Source organism: Mesoplodon densirostris, chromosome 1 (assembly GCF_025265405.1).
Source record: "Mesoplodon densirostris isolate mMesDen1 chromosome 1, mMesDen1 primary haplotype, whole genome shotgun sequence".
NCBI lineage: Eukaryota > Metazoa > Chordata > Mammalia > Artiodactyla > Ziphiidae > Mesoplodon > Mesoplodon densirostris.
Genome location: NC_082661.1, coordinates 12702787 through 12723997, shown reverse-complemented (window position 1 = coordinate 12723997; position 21211 = coordinate 12702787). Strand labels below are relative to the sequence as shown.

Genomic DNA, 21211 nt, shown 5'->3' with positions numbered 1-21211 from the left:
TTTCTTTAAATACATAAAACTCATATTAAACAAAATGGTATTTCCTAGTTAAATCAGAATGAACTATCGCAAACTCTATAAACAATTATGTTCATGTTGCTTTTATCTTTCGTATGAAATTCTAGAGTATGCAGCTGCCTTATTAAGAGTTTCTTTCCAATTGTTCCAGATGCCCAGCAAACAAATCCAGGGAGTTTGTGAACTAGTTCTGGGCATTCCACATGTGACTGTGGTTTTCACAGCCCCACAGATCACTGTTGAAAGACTAAGCCTGCAGCATCCACTATAGTACTGGACCCTGTGATGTTCCTCAAGGCATGGATCCTTGTGCTGATTTTTGTGGGGGACCCTGAATCTCTGAGGAACTCTTGCTCTGGCTCCTCAGGGGAACCAGTTGCCTCAGGAGCAGCAGGTTAGGTAGGGCTTGTTTCAGGGTCCATCACCCCATGCACACAGACCCCGTGTCACTTTCTCTCCTTGGAGGTGTTGGGATCCCTTCAGGTGTCTGGCACATTTCCTCTTAAACTCCCAAACACAAAAGGCGGTGACTATATGTCTTAATTCCAGATGTGGGAACAATTGCCCATCCAAGGAAGACTATCTAGGTGAACTCAATGGCCCCACCCCTTTACTGCAGAGGTAATGACTCAAAGGTAATTTTCTCAAACTTCTCTTTTATAAGAGAACAGGGAGAAAGCCCTACAGAAATATAATATCCAGCAGAGCACTCCATATGCAGCTAAAACTAATTGCCTAAGAGTAGCTAGATTAGTTTGCTAGGGCTGCCAGAACAAAGTACCACAGCCTGGGTGGCTGAAACAACAGAAATTTAATTTTTCACCATTCTGGAGGCTAGAAGTCCAGGAAAAAAGGTGTCAGCAGGTTTGGTTTCTCCTGAGGCCTCTCTCCTTGGCTTGCACAGCCGCCTCTCTGGTCCTCGCGTGGCTTTTTCTCTGTGTGAGCTCATCCCTGGTATCTTCTTGTGTGTCCAAATTTCCTCTTAAAAGGACACAGGTCAGATTGCATTAGAACCCACACTAACAGCCTCATTTTTACTTAATCATTTCTTTAAAGGCCCTATCTCCAAATAAGTCACATTCCAAGGTGATGGGGGTTAGGACCATGCTATAAAACAATGGGTTATTTCAGCTCATATCAGTAGCTGCTATATGTGATTTTATATGGTTATCCTAGTTGATTGGGTGGCAGTGGCCTTCACTAAAAGCAGGTACTTAAGGCGCAGATTGATGCAGGCTGATGTATTGTTGAGGCTGTTAAAGGGAATCCACAAGAGGATCTGTTTTCCTTGTAAACACTTTTTCTGTAGAGCCCCACTAGACATTTCAAAGGCCAATGAAACAGGAGTGCAAATGTCTGCTTGGCTTACAAACTGATTCCGACTCTGCATCCCACTCCTCAGCCCCCAATACTTGCATATTTTCTGTGGGAACTAGAAATATTAACAACTATTTACTACAATAGTGAGCACAGGGAACCCAAAAGTGCATGCCCTCCAGGAGTTCAGTCTAATGGGAGAAACAGAAGAGCCATATACACACCTAAATATACACCAATCCTAGCTCTACGGCCAAATACTATTAGGCTTTGGAAGAGAGACAATGTAGTTTTGCCTGGGTTTAGGGAAGAAATCATACTTGAGACTTGATGATGAAGAATTTCTCAAGGTAAAGAGCAGGTAGAATGAGGAGACTTGTTTAAAATATAGCATGATTCACCGGCGGCGACCGGCGGCGGCGGGCAGCGCGTCAGGCGGAGAGAGCCGCCGCCAGCCCAAGAAGCAGCAGGAAAGACAACCTGACATAGGGAACTGGGGACTGCTATACAGAGAGAGAACTACAAAACACCCTCAGTGCAGTAGGAACCCTAATCCAAAGTCCCTATACTTTTATCAGAGTGTGCAACAGAGGAACATGGCTCAAGAAACTAATCACAGCCAAGTGCCTATGCTTTGTTCCACTGGCTGAGGATTTTATGGAAACCCTCGTACAAATGGCATGTGTTCACTATGTTATAAAGAACATCTTCAAAGACAGAATAGTAGTAATGGTAGAATAAGCCCACCTGCACCTTCTGTCAGTAGTCTGTCTGAGTCTTTACCAGTTCAGGGCACAGATGGCTGCGTCCCAGAAACTCAGTCGGCGTTAGACTCGACATCTTCATCTATGCAGCCAAGCCCTGTATCAAATCAGTCACTTTTATCAGAATCTGTAGCATCTTCCCAAGTGGACAGTACATCTGTGGATAAAGCAATACCTGAAACAGAAGACCTGCAAGCTTCAGTATCAGAAACGGCACAGCAGCCATCTGAAGAGCAAAGCAAGTCTCTTGAAAAACCAAAACGAAAAAAGAATCGCTTTTTCATGTGCAGGAAGAAAGTGGGACTTACTGGGTTTGAATGTCGGTGTGGAAATGTTTACTGTGGTGTACACCGTTACTCAGATGTACACAATTGCTCTTACAATTACAAAGCTGATGCTGCTGAGAAAATCAGAAAAGAAAATCCAGTAGTTGTTGGTGAAAAGATCCAGAAGATTTGAACTCCTGGAATAAAAAATCCTTCGACCATCTGCAAACTAAAAATTGACTTGAGTTTTTTTTTCCTAGTCATTGAGAATGTAGAGCAATGTATCTTGCATAGACCTTTTAATCATGCATGTCATCAGAAGAATAGATTTTTGTTTTTGTTTTGAAAATGACTCCGAACATTTATTTACATTGCAGTTTCTGTGGCTGAAAAGACTTAAGTAAACTTTACAAGTATTATCCTTTTAAGATCATTTTAATTTTAATTGAGTGCAGAGGGCTTTTATAACAAACGTGGAGAAATGTTGGAGGGTTGTGATTTTTCCAGTATTAAACATGCATGCGTTAATCTTGCAGTTTATTTTCTCATTGTGTATGTATATATAGCTTTTCTCTGCAGCACGATTTCTCTTTTGATAAATGCCCTTTAGGGCACAACTAGTTATCAGTAACTGAATGTATCTTAATCATTATGGCTGCTTCTGTTTTTCATTAACAAAGGTTATACATATGTTAGCATATAGTTTCTTTGCACCCACTATTTATGTCTGAATCATTTGTCACAGGAGAGTGTGTGCTGATGAGATTCTAAGTTTGTGTGTTTTTAAATTTTTTTGAGCAAGGGCAGGAAAAGCTGTATGCATTTCATTGCTGACTGCAGGTTTCTTCCAGATTACGTTCATTGGTCTGTGTGTATACAATATGAAGAATGATCTGAAGTAATTGTGCTGTATTTATGTTTATCTACCAGTCTTTGATTAAATAAAAAGGAAAACCATAATGTTCAAAAAAAAATATAGCAGCACTGTAATGATACAATAAAAAACAGGAAACAAACTTAATTTCCATCAACAGACAATGGAAATAATCATATTTCCAGATGCAAAAATCACTCAACAGTTAAAATTACTGAACCAGAGCTATAAATATTAACTTGGATAAATCATAACGCTGAGCAAAAAAAATAGAAGGAAAAAAGAAAAGCACTTTACAAACGAATACAAACAGCATGCCATAGCATGGGAGGCTGTGTAGCACACTGACCCGGTGTGTGGCTAGAATCCCACGGCCTGGTGTCACATCCTGGTACTGCCACTTGTTATCCTGAGCAAGTTGCATCTCCTTTCAGCTTTCTCACCTGTAAATTGGGGATCATAATAGGACTTACAGGCAGGGGTACTGTGAGGATTTATGGAAATAATACAAGTAAAGCACTGAGAACAATGCCTGCCACCCAATAAATGTTAACTATTGTTGCAATGGTATAAAGTTTTAGGAGTATAATATTTTGTTGAGTGATACATACACATATACCAAAGTTTAAAAACATACAGGAAAACAACAATTAACAAATTTAGAATAGTGGTTACCTCTGTAGGATAGGGAAGTTTAAGAGATTAAGGAAGAGAAGGAGAGTGCTTCAACTACATTTGTAATACTATATTTCTTTTTACTTTATTATTATTTTTTTTGGCTGCTCCTCGAGGCATGTGGGATCTTAGTTCCCCGGGATCCAACCGCTGCCCCTGAAGTGGAAGCACGGGGTCTTAACTACTGGACTGCCAGGGACGTCCTTGTAATACTTTATTTCTTAAGCTGGGTGGTAACCATATGTTTTTCTTAGATTGGTATGTGTGTATGAAATATGTCATATTAAAAATAAAAATTTTTTTAAAGATAAAATGAGATGAGGGTGGGATTGTATTCCTATAGACTCCAAAGATCTTTCCCTGATTAGTTTTGTGTGATTTGGGTTTAGAGGCACAGAGAATCCGGAAGAAAAGATCCTGCAGCCACCCAAACTGTCTGGCTCCTTCCCATCATTCAGATCTTGGTTCAAATATCCCTTCCTGAGGGAAGCCTTCTTAACACCCATTTCAGATCAGCGCACCCCTATCCACTCTCTAACAAACGGCACTATTTTATTGAATAGACTTACCCCTCTGGGCTGTTTTAGTACGTTCCCCATTGGAATGCTCTGTCTTAGTCAATACTATATTTCTAAAGCCATTTTATTTTTATTTTTTAAATTAATTAATTTATTTATGGCTGCTTTGGGTCTTCGTCGCTGCGCACCGGCTTTCTGTAGTTGCGGCGAGTGGGGGCTACTCCTCGTTGCAGCGCGCGGGCTTCCCATTGCGGTGCCTTCTCTTGTTGTGGAGCATGGGCTGTAGGCGCGCGGGCTTCAGTAGCTGTGGCATGCGGACTCAGTAGTTGTGGCTCGTGGCCTCCAGAGCGCAGGCTCAGTAGTTGTGGTGCACGGGCTTAGTTGCTTCGCGGCATGTGGGATCTTCCTGGATCAGGACTGGAACCCATGTCCCCTGCGTTGGCAGGCGGACTCTTAACCACTGCACCACCAGGGAAGTCCTAAAGCCATTTTAAATCCTCAATTATTTTTTTTGTTTTGGATGGCTGGATGAATAAGGGACTGAATGAATGGACTCCATTCCTTCGTCCTCAGGACACCTCTTTTGAGCCAGACTGGAGGGCAGAGGTAGAATGAGGAAAGCCTTAAGAGAAGAGCGAAGATTGGAGTGGGCTGAGGAGGGAGCGGAATGAAGATGTGGAGCAGAGAAATGAGGGAGATCTCTGAGGGTGAGGAGCCAGAGGTGAAGGTGAATGGAGGGGCAGACCCCCGGCAGAGCGGGGCGGAGGCGGGGCCTCCAGTGCGGGGTCGGGGCCTGGAGGGAGGTAGGCGGGGCGGGAGCCTGCGGGGCGGGGGCCTGCGGGCGGACGGGCCCCGAGGAGAGGCGGAGCTTATGAGCAGAGAGCTGGGAGCGGTTTTCGGCGGCGGCGGCGGCGGCGGCGGCGGCGGAAGATGGCTGCAGCTGAGCCTGCGGACCCTCTGCTGATGCTCGGAGTCGGGCTGATCGGTGAGGAGGAAGGCGCCCTGCCCCGCAGGCCCGCACCCAGTTCTGTCTCCGCCTGGGCCCGGGACTACCCCTGCTCCCGCGGTCCCCGGCACCGCCCGCGGTGGGGAGGGCGCGTCCCCCTCCATGTTGGGCCTGGGCTAGGGGCTGCGGGGCCCGGCCTCCTCGGCGCAGGCCCCCGGCCTGCCGCCCTGGGCCCGTGCGCCCGCGGCCTTGTGTGGGGCCTGCCGGGCCGGGAGGCGGGGCCGGGTACCCTGGAAGCCTCCTAGGCTCTGGGAGGGAGCTCCTCCTGGACGCCCCGGGCTGCAGAGGAGCCCGGACGTGGAAAGTGATCGAGCCGCGTAGGCGAGTCGCCGGTCGTGCAGAGAGGAGCTTGCAGGCCGCGCGTTTGTGAGGCTGCAGGGCCGGGGTCCCTCCGAACGAGGGAGAGTCACGCGTGACTGCCAGCCCGGCGCCCGGCTGGCCCCGGGCATGTGATCGAGCGATTCCAGACGCGGTGGCCAACTGCCATCCCGGGGTGCTGCACGTTATGCGTGGATTATTTCCCGTTTGACTCTCACCTCGGCTCCAGGGGATCTGGGTAATGTTTGATGCCCACTTTACGCAGCAGGTGGGGGCCCAGGGTGTCATTTGTGCAAGAACGCACATTAGGAAGTGGCAGACCCAGGGTGGGGGACCCTTGCAGTCTAGCCCGAGAACCCCAACTCATACCAGTGGGGAGCTGCATCCTAAGACAGAGGTCGTGCATAGGACACAGGTGTCTACATAATCACAGTGGGTGGAATCCCAGTTCGTTTTGAGGAATTAATGGATAGGGGAGTGCGTTGGGATCTTTGGGCCGTCTGGAGTGTGTGCCTGAACCTTGTGCAGGGTTTTTGAAGCAACCATTCATCCGACAGTGACAGTGAGCACGGGGTTGCTTGAATGAACTTCTGTCGGTTCCCTGAGTGCCATTGTCCTTTGAAAAAATATTCTCCTGAGATTTTTATATACCCCTAAACCCTAGTACACAAGCACATTGCTTGGATCTAGCAAAACTGGCAGAAATGCGGCGAAATGTTGCTGATTATTTTCACTGTCTCAAAGGAGTGCGTTTATCTGGGTACGGCTTCCTGTGATAATCTCTAATGTGATTTTTAAAAACTGTTTCAAAGCAAAACCTAAGTACCTCAAGCATCTTAGTCCTTCTTGAAGGTACCTCGGAATTAAGGCTGAATTAAACTCTGACTTTATCTGGTAACAGCAAAGGAAAAGATGGCTTATCGTATTTTCAATTCAGTTTTTTTTATTTTTCATGTCGACATGAATTTAAAAGGGATTTGCTTAAAAATAAGGGGGCCGGGGCCTCCCTGGTGGCGCAGTGGTTGAGAGTCCGCCTGCCGATGCAGGGGATACGGGTTCGTGCCCCGGTCTGGGAGGATCCCATATGCCGCGGAGCGGCTGGGCCCGTGAGCCATGGCCGCTGGGCCTGCGCATCCGGAGCCTGTGCTCCGCAACGGGAGAGGCCACAACAGTGAGAGGCCCGCATACCGCAAAAAAAGAAAAATAAAAAAATAAAATAAGGGGGCGGGGGTGGGGGAGGAGTGCTCCTTCCCCTTATGAACCAAGGAGTGCCAGGTGTTGATAACTAATGAAACTGCGTGATGGAGGCTCATTTTATCATTCTCTCTACTTTTTTTTATACTTGCTATTTTCCATAATAAAAGGGTTTGTTTTTAAGTCTGTAGATCAAAAACTGGATTTTTTACTGCTATATGTTCAGTTACTGTTTCTCTAAAGTTTAGGCTTTTTTTTTTTTGCGGTACGCGGGCCTCTCACCGCCGTGGCCTATCCCACCGCGGAGCACAGGCTCCGGACGCGCAGGCTCAGCAGCCATGGCCCACGGGCCCAGCCGCCCCGCGGCATGTGGGATCCTCCCGGACCGAGGCACGAACCTGCGTCCCCTGCATCGGCAGGCGGACTCCCAACCACTGCGCCACCAGGGAAGCCCAGTTTAGGCTATTTTTGCCTGGAGTTATTATTAGCAAATTGTTCCTATTTTATTACTGAGGTGTTGACTTTGGTGAAACTACATATATGACTGTTTAACCATTATTATTAAAATTTTAAATATAGATACATACTATCAGTACATAGCATATGACAGAGATTTCACCATTTTCTTAATTTCCAGTTTTCAACAAGCCCATCCATTCTATGTATTTATTAAAGATCCTTCCAACTAGATTAAAAGGTAAAGTGTGGGAGGAGATAGGGAAGACCCCTAGCAAACCTCTAAGGCTACATTTTTATTCATGATTTGTTAGAAAATCTTTTTACTCACGTGGCCTAAAATTCAAGATCAGGAGAGCTAGCTAATGTAACCAGGAGAGGTAGGTGAGAATTGGGGGTTCTCACGTGCTCTGGGTTGCTTTGTAAAATGGGGTGTTAAAACTGATTCCACGAAGTGCTTCTGAGTAACCAATCAATTCACTTCCTTGCTGCTGTTTGACATTCTCACAGTGACCATCTTTCCACCGTAGAAAAGGACACAAATGGAGAAGTTCTGTGGGTGTGGTGTTATCCTTCCACAACAGCTACTTTAAGGAACCTACTGCTGAGAAAATGCTGCCTTGCAGAGGAAAACAAACTTCTCCATCCCTTCGTCTTTGGTCAGTACAGAAGAACGTGGTTTTATATCACAACAGTTGAAGTTCCAGATTCTTCCGTTTTGAAAAAGGTATGATTGTATGAGGGTCAAAAAACAGAAAATATTTTAAGTGATGTAAGATTCCAATAACCCTTAGCTTTAGACTTCATCGTTCACAATGCGCTTTGGAAAAATATTAAATATATGACTTTAATTGGGAATGTTCTCTTTCACATTTCACTCTCATTCATTATATTTATTGGTGTATATTATTTGACTGACCTGGGGTTGGTATAGCGAAGCCTTTCCCAGGTTGTACTTGGATGGAGTAGAAATGTAGAAGTACTTTCAAAGCCTGGACTCTGATTAAAAGTGGGAAGAAGTATTTTTCCATAATTAAAAACTATTTTAAAGGTTATAATTATCCTACTTAAGAAAACCTTTTCATTTGTTTATGGATGATAAGGATATGTTAAGAATAGAAAGGATAATTGAGGAAATTCATGTGTTCTGTAGACTTTGTGTATGTGTGTCATTTCATATGAACACCATCAGGTGACAGACTAAAAACCAGTAAGTATGTGGTCGTTGTGGACTTTCCTAGTCCCACACAACCAGTGGCTTTTTCAGAGGAAAGAATATTGGAAAGAAGTGGCTGAGCTCCCGGTCGGTTTCTGGGTGGGGACTTCTTTTACAATTTCAGGGCTGATTTTATAGTCAATCACCAGACAGTATGCAGCATGTCCAGTTTAAATATAAGGAAGTACGTTTAAAATAACAGGAAGGCAACAATTTAGAAACTGTAAGAGGTTTAAGATAAAACAGAGATTAGTAATTAGAAAATGTAAATTGCAGAAAGATACTCATTAATGGAAATAATAGGTATATGATTATCAGAAATTTATACGTATAATGATAGAGGCATATAAATAAATGAAGGTTATTATAACAATGCCCTTTAGCCTATATAGCATTTTACAGAGAATTGACTATTTTGGGAACTGTATGATTTTTACTGTATGAATTTTACTGAAATGTATTTTTGTTGTTTTCCATCCTTCTATTTCATTAGTGAAAAACAGTCACTATGTGGTAGGTCTGATATAGCATTCTTAGTTCTGCTTCGTTGAGGGTAGGGGGCTTAAATAAAAAGTCACATTTCTGATATTTTTGAAATATTTTTATGTTTTTGAGGAAAAAACTCTAACTCTAAAAAATTAAATATATATGTGTATATAATTTTTTTATGTGTGTAATATACATAGAAGTATAAAGAGGCAAGTGAGGACTTGGTACGTTTTGGTCTTTTCTTTTTAATGCTGGTATGTCTTATACAAGAGACTTGTTAGGTTATAGTAATAAAGATTAATTCTATTAAAGTATCTTTAAAGAGTGTACTTTTTTTTGTTTGTTTTGGACAGGTGACTCATTTTTCTATTGTTCTGACCGCCAAAGATTTTAATCCAGAGAAATATGCCGCCTTCACTAGGATATTGTGTAGGTCTGTATGAAAACTGTATTAAATGCTAATATACAAAAATGAAGATCCTACTCAATAGTAATACAGCAGATTTCTACACTGAGGAAGCATATTTCAGCCTTCTGTTTCCCCAACTTAATCTTTACTGGCCCTTCGGACGCTGTTTCATAAAGAGGAACTTTGTCTTCTCCTTCCATGGTACCGCTCCTCTTATTAGGGAAAATGGTAGAGGGGAGGAGAAGAGGCCGTTTGCACAACTATTGTAATTTCTGGGTACTTTGAGTCACTTGCCACTTTTGGTCTGTTACTTCTACTCATTTCCAATCTGGAACTTTCCTTAGGATGGAAGTGGTAAGCTGGTTCATTTGTGCGGAGGTCTGTGTGTGGGAGTCATTTGGGGAAAGTTAATGGGCATTTTGAATTATGCTAAAACACAGGAAAATATTTCTTAGCTGGAATGCTGAGGAGCTGAGAAACTGATTTTTTGGTTAATCGTTAAACTGAAGGATAGACTCCTTCAGTTTCATCCCAGCCGTTGAAAAAATTTAACTAAAATATACAGTCTGCTTTTTTGCCTTGATAAGTATATCTGGTGGAATTAATGAAATCTGTTTTATATGTTAGGGATATTGGCTTTTTCTTTAATCAAGACTTTTTCAGGGTTTGGGTTTTTTTTTTTTCTAATATTGTTACTAGATAGAATTATAATTCTCAGTGTTATGTATTACTCTCAGCCCTCAGGTTTATGCCCAATAAGTAGGTTTTTTGGGGGGGTGTGTGGATAAGGGGAGTTGTTTCTGTTTTTCTCACCATAAGCCTGATAAATGGTTGTCTTTTTTGCCATTTCTGTGTATGACCACGTGCACCTGCACGCATGTGTGTGCACACAGCGCAAGAATACAATCTCATCACCTAAGTGTTTCGGTTAGGTTGTATTTTGACAAAACGAAGTTTTAGTGTTTTTGCAGTCAGCTGTGTTAAGAAAGGCTTCTTGCTTTCAGTGAGATAAATTCCAGGTGTATGGCTCGCTGTGGAATATAAACAGTTCTCTGCAAATGCAGCACTGACACAAAGGGAGATGATTATTGTTAGAAGGGGCTCTATCCAGAAGCCGTGAACTAAAAACACTGCAGAGGTGTTTTTGAACAAACGCTGGACTCCCATTTCATTTGATTGAGTCAGGGTTAGGTTACTCAACTGAATTCACTGGGAAATGTTCTGGGGCCCAGAAGGCGAGGTTGCTTTAGACCCCACTTCCTGCCCAGGAGGAAGCCCAGAGGGTGTCTCCACTTGTGCAGTGCTGTGGCATTGTCACATTCTGGATTCTCTTCTCTGTCACAGTTACAAGAGAAATGAGGGCTCAAGCTATTGCCAGCCACCTGCTCTGCCCCCACCCCTTACCGCACTTGAGTGCTTGCCCTAGCGCCTGTCCACGCTCATGTGCTCGTGTGCACACACACTCACTCTCCCCATGTGCACATGTGCCTGTTCACACACACAGAGACAAGCGTTTTTTTTTTCACTTTCCCTTTATTTTCTGTTTTACTTTTATTGAGGTATAGTTGATTTACAATGTTGTATTAGTTAGACACACACTTTTTGATGGTGGTGAAGTGCTCCCTCCCGTTTCTGGTGAGAGGTGCCCTCCACAGCACGCTGCTCACGTGGCCATGGAAACCCCCCATGGAGGGGTTCATTCCCCCTGTGGGATCTGGGTCCAGAGCCATGACCCCTTTCTATAATTTTAAACTTAAAATTTTTAAAAATAAATTTTATTTTATTTTTAAAAATTTAATAATTTTAATGGTGTTTTTTGGTTTCCTGCTTTGTTTTGGTGGTGGTAATGTAAGCACATCGTAAAAAGAAATGCAAATAATACCGAAGAGTATACAGTGAAACCTAAGTCCCTTCCTTCCCCTATTCCCCATCTCTAATTCTACCTACCGACTCCCCACCCCAAGGCAGCTCCTGGGCCTCCCTTCTCTATATCTTACTGGAGATATTTTCTTCATATATAAGCATGTATATGGGGTTGACTGTTCTATGTATATGATAGTTTACCATATTCATTGTTCTTTGCCTTTTTTCCCCAATTTATGCATTGAAATAATTTAAAAACACTGATGATTGACAAAATTTAGTAAGCAGTTAAATCACATGCTTTTTTCACTTAGTCTACAGTAAATATAGTTTTCAAGTGATCTTTCTTAAACAATTATTTTGTTTTCGTCCCAATTTTCTATCCCTTTAGCTACTAAAATGCCCAAGTAGACCCAGTCCTGCTTCTCCAGAAGAATTTACATTTACTTACTTACAGGAAGATATTTCAGGGGAAAGGGCTGATTTCACATGTGAGCTATAAATGTAGCCAGTTTCCTGTCAGCATTTTCTGGAAGTTTTCACTTGATGAATGTGTCTAGTGTGCATTTATCATTGGAAACTTAAAGGAGTTTGATTTCTTAATTATCTAAATACAGTTACCTCTGAGAACTCTGATAATAAATATAGGTTCTACACCTAATTACTGCTTTCTTTGTGAACAATGCATAAAACTCCTTTCTTGTCAGAGGATATCCAGCAATAAAACAGTTGTTATGACGAACAAAAACAGTTGTGAATGTAGGACATAAAAAGAGATAAGGATACAATATTCTTGAGAACAGCAGGGCCTCAGAAAGTCCATAGTTCATTCTCCTGCCTAAGTGGACCACAGCAGGCCTCCCCAGATGTAACAAGAGAGCTGACTTCACAGAATTGTTGAAGGTTGTTCAAGTGGTTGTTTTGTTTTTCTAATACATCTTCTAATTAAATTTATAGAAATAACCACATCATGAAAAGATTCAGGCATTCAGAGGTGTATTAGCAAGTTGGCTTAGATTCTTTAGAACGTACCCGTGCCTGGCCTCGGTGCGTTTCTCCAGGTGGTTCATGCTAACTAGTAGCACGCTTGCTTTTTATCCTTTCTCACAGAATGTACCTGAAACACGGGAGCCCAGTTAAGATGATGGAGAGTTACATCGCGGTTCTCACAAAGGGGATATGCCAGAGTGAAGAAAATGGCTCTTTCCTTAGCAAGGATTTTGATGCCCGAAAGGCATACCTTGCAGGCTCCATCAAAGGTAAAAAAAAAATAAATAAATAAAAAGAAGAAGCAAAAAAGAAACAAAAACCCATCCCAGATGAGTCCATCCCAGCAACAACAAAATCCCCAAGCCAAGGACAATCTGTCATTAGACTCTGTTATTTCATCTTTCCATATATTTTCATCTACATGATATTTGTTTCCTATGCAGGAGGGTAGTTCAACTTCTACATTTCCTTATGTGGTTAGAACTCTGTCAGGAAAGCAGACTTTTGTGGTGTTTCTTTCCATATGATTCCAGCTGTTAATACAGAAATGTACTTTCACCAGTGAGCTAAAGTTACGAGTCAAGGTCTCCAACGACTTCCATCATTTTCCTTTCCTTAGATCTTAGCAGTGACCTGTTCCATCTGGGGAGCTCAGGCCCCTGCCCCAGAGTTCCTATTCTAACTCCCCATCACTCTCTCCTCACTGGAAAGTCAAGCCTAGGGCTAAACCGAGACATCAGGTCCTTAAAAGGGAAGAGAGGGGAGCTCCAAGGGTGATGCTGGCCTTCTTTCTCATCCTCCCACAGCACCTGTCTTCACTCTTTTTTATTTTATTTTTTGACTGTGTTGGATCTTCAGTGCTGCGCACGGGCTTTTCTCTAGTTGCAGCGAGCGGGGGCTACTCTTTGTCGCGGTGCGCAGGCTTCTCATTGCAGTGGCTTCTCTTGTTGTGGAGCATGGGCTCTAGGCACGCGGGCTTCAGTAGTTGTGGCTCGCGGGCTCTAGAGCACAGGCTCAGTAGTTGTGGCGCACGGGCTTAGTTGCTCCGCGGCATGTGGGATCTTCCCAGACCAGGGATCCAACCCGTGTCCCCTGCATTGGCAGGCGGATTCTTATCCACTGCGCCACCAGGGAAGCCCTGTCTCCACTCTTGATCCTACTGTTTTATATGGTTTCTAAGCATCCCTGTTGAGGTGTTAGGTGTTTGTCCAGCTGTCTCACAAGGACTTACGCAATGATGTGTATGTGGGGTTGGGGGGTGGTCAGTGAATATTTTTTAAAATTTAAGTTTGCACTACACCGAGGATGGTGGTTCCCTTCATATAATTCCACTTTCTTGTGAGTCTGGCTTCATCTGTGCATCCAGCATACTGTCCCTTGTGGGAGTAGGTGTAGCTACTGTAACGCCCATCCTGGGGAGCAGATGTATGGATTGATATGCCCATCCACCAAATAAGGTGCTTCTGTACTTAGAACATTTACCTAAATTTATTCTCTGTGTTGAAAATAATTTTGCATTCCTACAAGAATAATTTCCAATAAAAACTTGATTTCTTTATATAATGTTTAATGCAGTAACATAATTTTTTTTTTTGTTTTAAGACATTGTATCTCAGTTTGGAATGGAAACTGTTATCTTACACACAGCACTGATGCTAAAGAAAAGAATTGTTGTCTATCACCCGAAAATAGAAGCTGTCCAGGAGTTTACCAGGTATGGTCTCTTATCATTAAAAAGTGTAAACTTTGTTAGCAGCCACTTTGGGGCCCTCTGTGTCACTGTGTGCCCTGTCCCTTTGCACACTGGTATAAACAGGCTGCGTTAGGTTGGGGGTGAAATACCATTTTGGTGTAATGTTTTAGTTTAGATTGAGTAGTTCAAGGTTACTGAATTTGAATAGATTCTTTTTTAAATTTTGAAATATGAATATTTTGGAGCGGAGAGTTTGCAAACTTTCCCTTGCCGGAGAGTAAATATCTTAGGCTTGTAGCCATACGCTCTCTGTCCCAACTACTTAACTGCCACAGGTTGCATAAAAGCAGCCATGGACAGTACATACGTAAGTGAATGAGCTTGGCTATGTTCCAGTAAAATCTTATGTGCAAAGATGGGCAGCCGACCCATGGACCATAGTTGCCTGACCCCTGTTTTAGGTAAGTTGTTTCTTCCATTCAATTTTATTACAGACTGTATTATTTATATAATAAATATAGTTTGTTTTCCTTGCCAAATCTAACTTAGATTCTTCTGTAAAAGCAGGGGAACTAGTATTTATGCTGTTTACTGTATGCCAGGCATTGTATAAGTCACCTTAAATTATTAAATTTAGAAGAACCCTGGGAGGAAGTGTTGCCCTGTTTATAGATGAGAAGATGGAGGCTAAGGGTTAGATATTGAGAAGAAGAAAGGCTTGCTAGTCAGAAGGACCTGGGTTAAAGTCCTGGGAGGCAACTTCATAGCCTTGTGACCACATAAAGTGTATGTAATGTTTCTACGTCTCAGTTTCTTTATCTGTAAAATGAAGATGATAATACCTGCCTCGTTAGCTTGGTTTCAGGATGGGAAATAATTTGTGTAATGTGCTCAGCATGTACTTTGTCCATAGTGGGCACTCTAGAGACGATAATTGTTATTATGATTGTGATTGCCTTAGATCTTAGGTAACAGGACCAGAGTTTTTACCCGGCTCTGACTCCCAAACCCTGTATTTTTCCACCCAATTACCCTTTTCCTCTCCATTTATGCTTCTGAAACTGGAGTGTCCACAGCTTCTGAGATATGTAGCAGGCCACCAGGGGGTTCACAAAACCACAGACAAATTCGGCACATACTTCTTCCTGAATGAAGTAGCTGTTTTATTGGAAGTTTCTTTAAGGAAACTTATTTTTGTATAAAAACAAACACAAAGTAGTTTGCAAGTTTGGCTGGAATTTTAAATATGAAATGCGAGACTTCAAAAAAATTTCTTGCTTGCAGGGCCCACTTTGGATTTTACCCTCAGTGTCCCTCCATGGCAGTCTGCAGAGTGGCCGTTGGGAGGAACACTTCAGAAGCATCCTTCCTTGCCACCATGGAGATCTTTTGAAACTTTACCTTGAGCTTTTTGTAGCCAATCTGACCCAACAGTCGGTGTTTAAAGCATTGCATTACTTTACTTTGAAGCCTGGAGGAGGTGTTGGCATGTTTAGGGCTTGTTCTCCCTCTGCATCTGGTAGCCAATTTCCTCCCCCAGAAGAAGAGGGAAGAGGATGGGCTGAGTCTCAGGTGTGGGCTGGCAACCATCTGTGTTCTCACCTTGACCCCAGGACTCTGCCTGCCCTGGTGTGGCATCGACAGGACTGGACCATACTTCACTCCTATGTGCACCTGGACGCCGATGAGCTGGAAGCCCTGCAGATGTGCCCAGGTAGACAGCAGGCTCCCAGGGGATGAGAAGCTCAGCTTTACCAGGGTTGTTTGTTTTGGGGGATTTTTTTTTTTAAGTGCATTCCTAAGGGGCATACTGATCATTTATTTTTTTTGGTAAATGCAACCGGTTTTTTTCCCTTCAAAAGCTTTTTTAATTAAAAAAAAATTGTGCACTTGAAACCAACACAACATTCTAAATCAACTATACTCCAATAAAAATTATAAAGTACAAAAAAAAATTGTGGTAAAATACACATCACATAAAAGTTATCCTCTTTTTTTTTTTTTTGGCCGTGCCTCATGGCTTATGGGATCTTAGTTCCCCGACCAGGGATCGAACCCACGTTCCCTGAATTGGAAGGTGGATTCTTAACCACTAGACCACCAGGGAAGTCCCTAGACATCTTAATTTTAATGTGTTGGGATTTTTTAGGCTTTTATGATTTTATTTTTTATATTTTGTTTAAGAAAAGTTCTATCCCAACAGTAGAAAGGTATTCTCCTATATATTCTAGTAAAAATTTTTAAAGTTTTTTCATCCCCATTTAAGTCTTTAATCTACCTGGAATTACTATTTTTTGTAGGGTGTGGGTTTGGGATCTGGTTGCATTTTTTTCCATTTGGATAGCAACTTAGCTCAGGAACACTTATAGAATAGTGTCCCCTCTCCAGGAATCTGCAGTATCATTTCATTTCATTTCATTGACTGATTGATTGATTTATGGCTGTGTTGGGTCTTTGTTGCTGCGTGCAGGCTTTCTCTAGTTGCGGCGAGTGGGGGCTGCTCTTCGTTGTGGTGCGCAGGCTTCTCATTGCGGTGGCTTCTCTTGTTGCAGAGCACAGGCTCTAGAGCGCAGGCTCAGTAATTGTGGCACACGGGCTTAGTTGCTCCGCGGCATGTGGGATCTTCCCAGATCAGGGATTGAACCCGTGTCCCCTGCATTGGCAGGCGGATCCTTAACCACTGCACCACCAGGGAAGCACCAGCACCCCCCCCATTCTTAGGGGCTTTTTTTGTCACTTCATTAACATAAACTCTGGTGTGGTTGAAAGCGGGCTTGTTATAAATAATAAAAGACCCTCCTTTCACCTTTAACACTGTGGAACTATTTCAGGAACTGCGGACAAAATCCAGGTATTATAACAAAAGGTGCTCCTTTAACTCTTATCACTTAGGAAATTACATGTGTTGTAGGACCTCTGGCCAGGAGCCTGGATAACCAAATATACATTTCTTGTTATATCACAACATTACAGCCCCTTTATTTCCCAAATGATGGAAGAATTATGGTGTGTATTAGTCAAGGAAGCGAGTCATCATGCAATAAACATTTGTTAAGCACCTAGTATATGCTGAGGTCTTGGCAAGTTGCCATATTATATAAGACAAGACGCTTTTCCTCAATGACTTTATGATCCAGTTGGCAAGAAGATATTGAAACTGAGCGGGGCCCTATGGGCCTCCCAGGCACGGAAGCCTTTTTGTCCCCCATTTTTTGTAGACAAGACTCCAGCCTCCATGACGTTCCCTGAGTTCCAAAGGGCAGATTCGAACAGTTGCAAATCAAGGGAGGAGCAGCCAGGTCACCACCTCTAACTGCAGGAGACTACCGATATCTTCTGTGAAGATCCAAATTGGCTTCGGCCATTTTCAGCTTCCTCCCCGCCTCTGGAGTCCGTCCCTGGCAAGGGTCCTTCTGCCCAGTGTCATTCAAGCCAATAGAATGAGTTTTCGTTTCGGAAGCAAAGGAAAGCTTCATCCTTTGATCAAAGAACGGAGAGGTCGCAGCTGGTGCATCCACGCTCTCCCCCGCAAACCGGGGTCGGGGCTGTTTTACAGGGATCTCGTTTTGTGGGTGGGACAGCAGAGCTCTCGCGAGTTGCCTGCGGGGCTCACGCTCCAGGTGGCAGTGCCGGGCGCAGGCTCTCTGAGAGCACATGGCCCACCGCCGCCATCTTGAGCTCCAGGTTTTTGATTTTGTTGCTGCTGCTGTTTTTTTTTTAAATATATAAATTTATTTGTTTATTATTTTTGGCTCTGTTGGGTCTTTGTTGCTGCACCTGGGATTTCTCTAGTTGCGGTGAGCAGGGGCTACTCTTCGTTGCAGTGTGCGGGCTTCTCATTGCGGTGGCTTCTCTTGTTGCAGAGCACGGGCTCTAGGCACGCTGGCTTCAGTAGTTGTGGCATGTGGGCTCAGTAGTTGTGGCATGTGGGCTTAGTTGCTCCGCGGCATGTGGGATTTTGCTGGACTAGCGCTTGAACCCGTGTTCCCTGCATTGGCAGCTAGATTCTTTTTTTTTTTTTTTTTTTTTTGCGGTACGCGGGCCTCTCACTGTTGTGGCCTCTCCCGTTGCGGAGCACAGGCTCCGGACGCGCAGGCCCAGCGGCCATGGCTCACGGGCCCAGCCGCTCCGCGGCATGTGGGATCTTCCCAGACCTGGGCACGAACCCGTGTCCCCTGCATCGGCAGGCGGACTCTCAACCACTGCGCCACCAGGGAAGCCCGGCAGGTAGATTCTTAACCACTGCGCCACCAGGAAAGTCCGCTGCTGTTGTTTCTTAAATGTTGTCCCTTGGTGAAGTAAAATTGGTCCTCAAAAAAAAATTATTTATTTATTTATTTATTTTTTTAATCATACTGCTCTGTGAAATCCAAAGTCTGGGAACCATTGTCTTAACACCAATTCCAGAAGTCTGCTAATTCTTGAGTTGCCCTGATTCCTTTAGCATTTGTTGTAACAGATCTGAAATTGGTGAAGAGGATGCTGTTTCCACCATGCTATCCCCGAGGAACCCGAGTGTTTGGCTATGACTTTCCTGTTGACAGAGACCTAGGGGGGACAGTGGCCAGGAGAATCCTTGCTGCCTGCTGCCTACTCTGTCATTCTTGACCCAAATAGCGATGACTGAAAAGCAGATGCTTTGCTTCAGCCTTCCTCCTTGACACTGAAACCTAGTTTTGGAACATTTTGAGTTGCTTGAGTTTCTTCAGGCAATTGGCAAAAATGTCAGCTTAATAAATGCCACGGGATATAGCTAAAATGCCCTGGATATATAAAGCAGAGAAGAAAAGCAGCTGATGAGCTTTTAGACTCACTCCTTTTTTGGTATGTTCACAATGTGATTTCTTCCTACTCTAGTAACATTGTTCCTCTCTGTAATGCAGGTTACGTCGCTGGATTTGTAGACTTGGAGGTGAGCAATAGATCAGACCTGTATGATGTGTTTGTGAATCTGGCAGATAGTGAGATTACCGTTGCCCCGCTTGCAAAAGGTTAGTTCTCTGTTCTGTTCTGTTGTTGACACAAGATGTAAGCCAAGCAGTTGTATTTTTTAGGCTGATTCTTACTTTTCAAGGCCTGCTTCACCTGTTGTGCTGGAGGGATTTTTCTGTTTCTAGAACGCAGCATTCATTTTAATAGACCTAACCCTTTTAGGGATACATCTGAGTGCTTACGCTGTACGGTTATACGTTAATAAGATAAATGGTCTGTTTGCCTTGTTTCTTCAGTTTCATATTCAAACAAGGTGTATTTGTTATCTATTGTTGCATAAGAGATTACTTCTAAACTTAGTGATTTAAAATAGCAAATACTTATCTCACAGTTTTGGTGGGCAGGAATTTATGAGTGACTTAGCTAGGAGGTTCTGATTCAGGGTCTCTCATGAGATTTTAATCAAGATATTGCCAGGGCTGCAGTCAAATGAAGGCTTAACTGGGGCTAGAGAATCCATTTCCAAGCTAACTCACGTGGCTGTTGACAGGAGGCCTCACCACATGGGCCTTTCCATAGAGCAGCTTGAGTGTTCTCACCACGCGTCTGCTGGTCTCCCCAACAGTGAGTAGTTCAAGAGAGGGGGGGACCACAGTGCCTTCTGTGACCTAGTCTGGGAAGTCATACATGATCACTTCCTCCATATTCTATTTGTTAAAGCAGGTCATTAAGGGAGAAGAATTAGACTCCACCTTATAAAGGAAGGAGTATCAAAGAGTGTGCAGACATCTGTCACTACACGAGGGTTGAATATGACTCCCGTGTGGAAAATCTTTTTGAAGGATGTCTTAGTAAGCACCAGGGAATGAGAGTATTCTTGGGGCTAATGACCAAGAAAGGGTGTTCTAGTGTCATAGGGTCATCTCTGGCAACTGTAAATTATCCTAAATTACAGCTGCATAGCGTAGAAAAGATTGGGTTAAATACGTTTTGAGCCTAGGACACTATGAGGTACTGGTTTTAGACAGGAATTACAGATAACAGCTTTTGTGGTGTCATTTATCTTTCTCCTAAAGGTGGGAGCAGCTGAAGGCCAGCCAATGAGGGATTTTTGTTAGCTAGGTTCTGATAATGTGAGGTTTTATCTAGCAACCTCAAATTCATAGAACCAGAACTTATTTTCGCTTTGAAATTACACATATAATATTCATGGTGGAAAATTCAAAATATAGTATCAGGTCTTTAGGGGATATTGCGTTTTGTAAAGCCCGAGTGATAGAAAACTAGCTGTGGCTAGGGCCACTGAAACTGCTGAAGCGTTAGCACTGGAAAGCGTGGCAGCTCCCTGCTGCCCTCTGCTGCTCTGAGTCTATAAAACGGGCTCCTCCCGGTGGAGTTTGTCCCTCAAGAGAATCAAACAGAAATTTCTGTTAACCTTCTGGCCGCAGAAAATAGCAGTGTATATAATTAGTGTAACTTGGGCTGTTGCCTTAGCTCGTTTCTAAGGGCCTTTACACAGTGAATGTTGAGCTGCTTCTGCAGAACTGACAGGAAGTGCTGCCTTCACAATATCCCTGCCAGAAAGATAAACGTGAATTCTCAACTGTGAAGACCTGGAGAGGAAAGTCAGGCTGTTGGCTTACAGTCACAACCCACAGGCAGTCAGATTTCATTAGGTTTTGTCTAGAAAGAAAAATAAGAATTCTTATCAGAATTTTGGTTTGGTGGTGGTGTATTTTTATTTTGGACGTGAAGTATATAAATCATGATCTATTGTGACACCATATTTATGTGTAGTAATAGTAATATGTGTAGTAATGTGTAGTAATAAGATGGAAATGGAGGGTTGTCAGTTGCTTTTTGAAAATTCCCTCTGTGTGATTGTTCAAGTTTTCAGATAGATGATTAATTTTCATTATGTAAACACCTAAATATTCACAAAACATATTCTTCTTGATCTCACCAGAGGCCATGACAATGGGCAAACTACATAAAGAAATCGGTCAGTTAATTGTCCAGTCGGCGGAAGATCCAGAGAAATCAGACAGTCAAGTTATACAGGTAATGCCTTAATCTTCCCACTGACTGAGTCTCGAAACGGCGTCGCTGGGCAGCAGCTGGTTATCTGCTTTCACGGGCACAGAGTGAAGTGACTGGAGAGGCCGGTGGGCAGCTGCTGAGATGAGGTCTGCAGGATGGCCCTGGCGAAGATG

At 43.3% G+C, this 21211-nt stretch overlaps 3 protein-coding genes across 6 annotated transcripts in view; 2 read left to right on the top strand and 1 right to left on the bottom strand.

Annotated features, from left to right (window-relative positions):
* The first annotated feature begins 1735 nt into the window (after nt 1-1735).
* On the top strand, nt 1736-2789 carry LOC132490082 (AN1-type zinc finger protein 6-like). Its single transcript, XM_060098439.1, is given in 1 exon segment — nt 1736-2789. A coding segment is annotated over 1 exon segment (627 nt). The 5' UTR covers nt 1736-1931; the 3' UTR covers nt 2559-2789.
* A 2537-nt stretch (nt 2790-5326) lies between these two features.
* Nucleotides 5327-21211, top strand: part of DENND10 (DENN domain containing 10) — a 20103-nt gene continuing 4218 nt past the window's right edge. For 3 of the 4 annotated variants that reach the window (XM_060098939.1, XM_060098931.1, XM_060098923.1), the window contains exons 1-8: nt 5327-5417; nt 7937-8133; nt 9465-9544; nt 12494-12642; nt 13976-14087; nt 15680-15780; nt 18950-19057; nt 20965-21059. In XM_060098939.1, the coding sequence (XP_059954922.1) occupies nt 5363-5417; nt 7937-8133; nt 9465-9544; nt 12494-12642; nt 13976-14087; nt 15680-15780; nt 18950-19057; nt 20965-21059 (897 nt within the window). In that variant the 5' untranslated portion in view covers nt 5327-5362. Of the gene's footprint in view, nt 5418-7936; nt 8134-9464; nt 9545-12493; nt 12643-13975; nt 14088-15679; nt 15781-18949; nt 19058-20964; nt 21060-21211 lie in introns of those variants that run through there. The other variant, XM_060098947.1, reaches the window with a different exon arrangement.
* The window catches only part of SFXN4 (sideroflexin 4), a 23952-nt gene continuing 23478 nt past the window's right edge, over nt 20738-21211 (bottom strand). The window contains exon 14 of the mRNA XM_060098970.1: nt 20738-21199. The gene's annotated coding sequence lies outside the window, so the exon portion shown is untranslated. The remainder of the gene's footprint in view (nt 21200-21211) is intronic.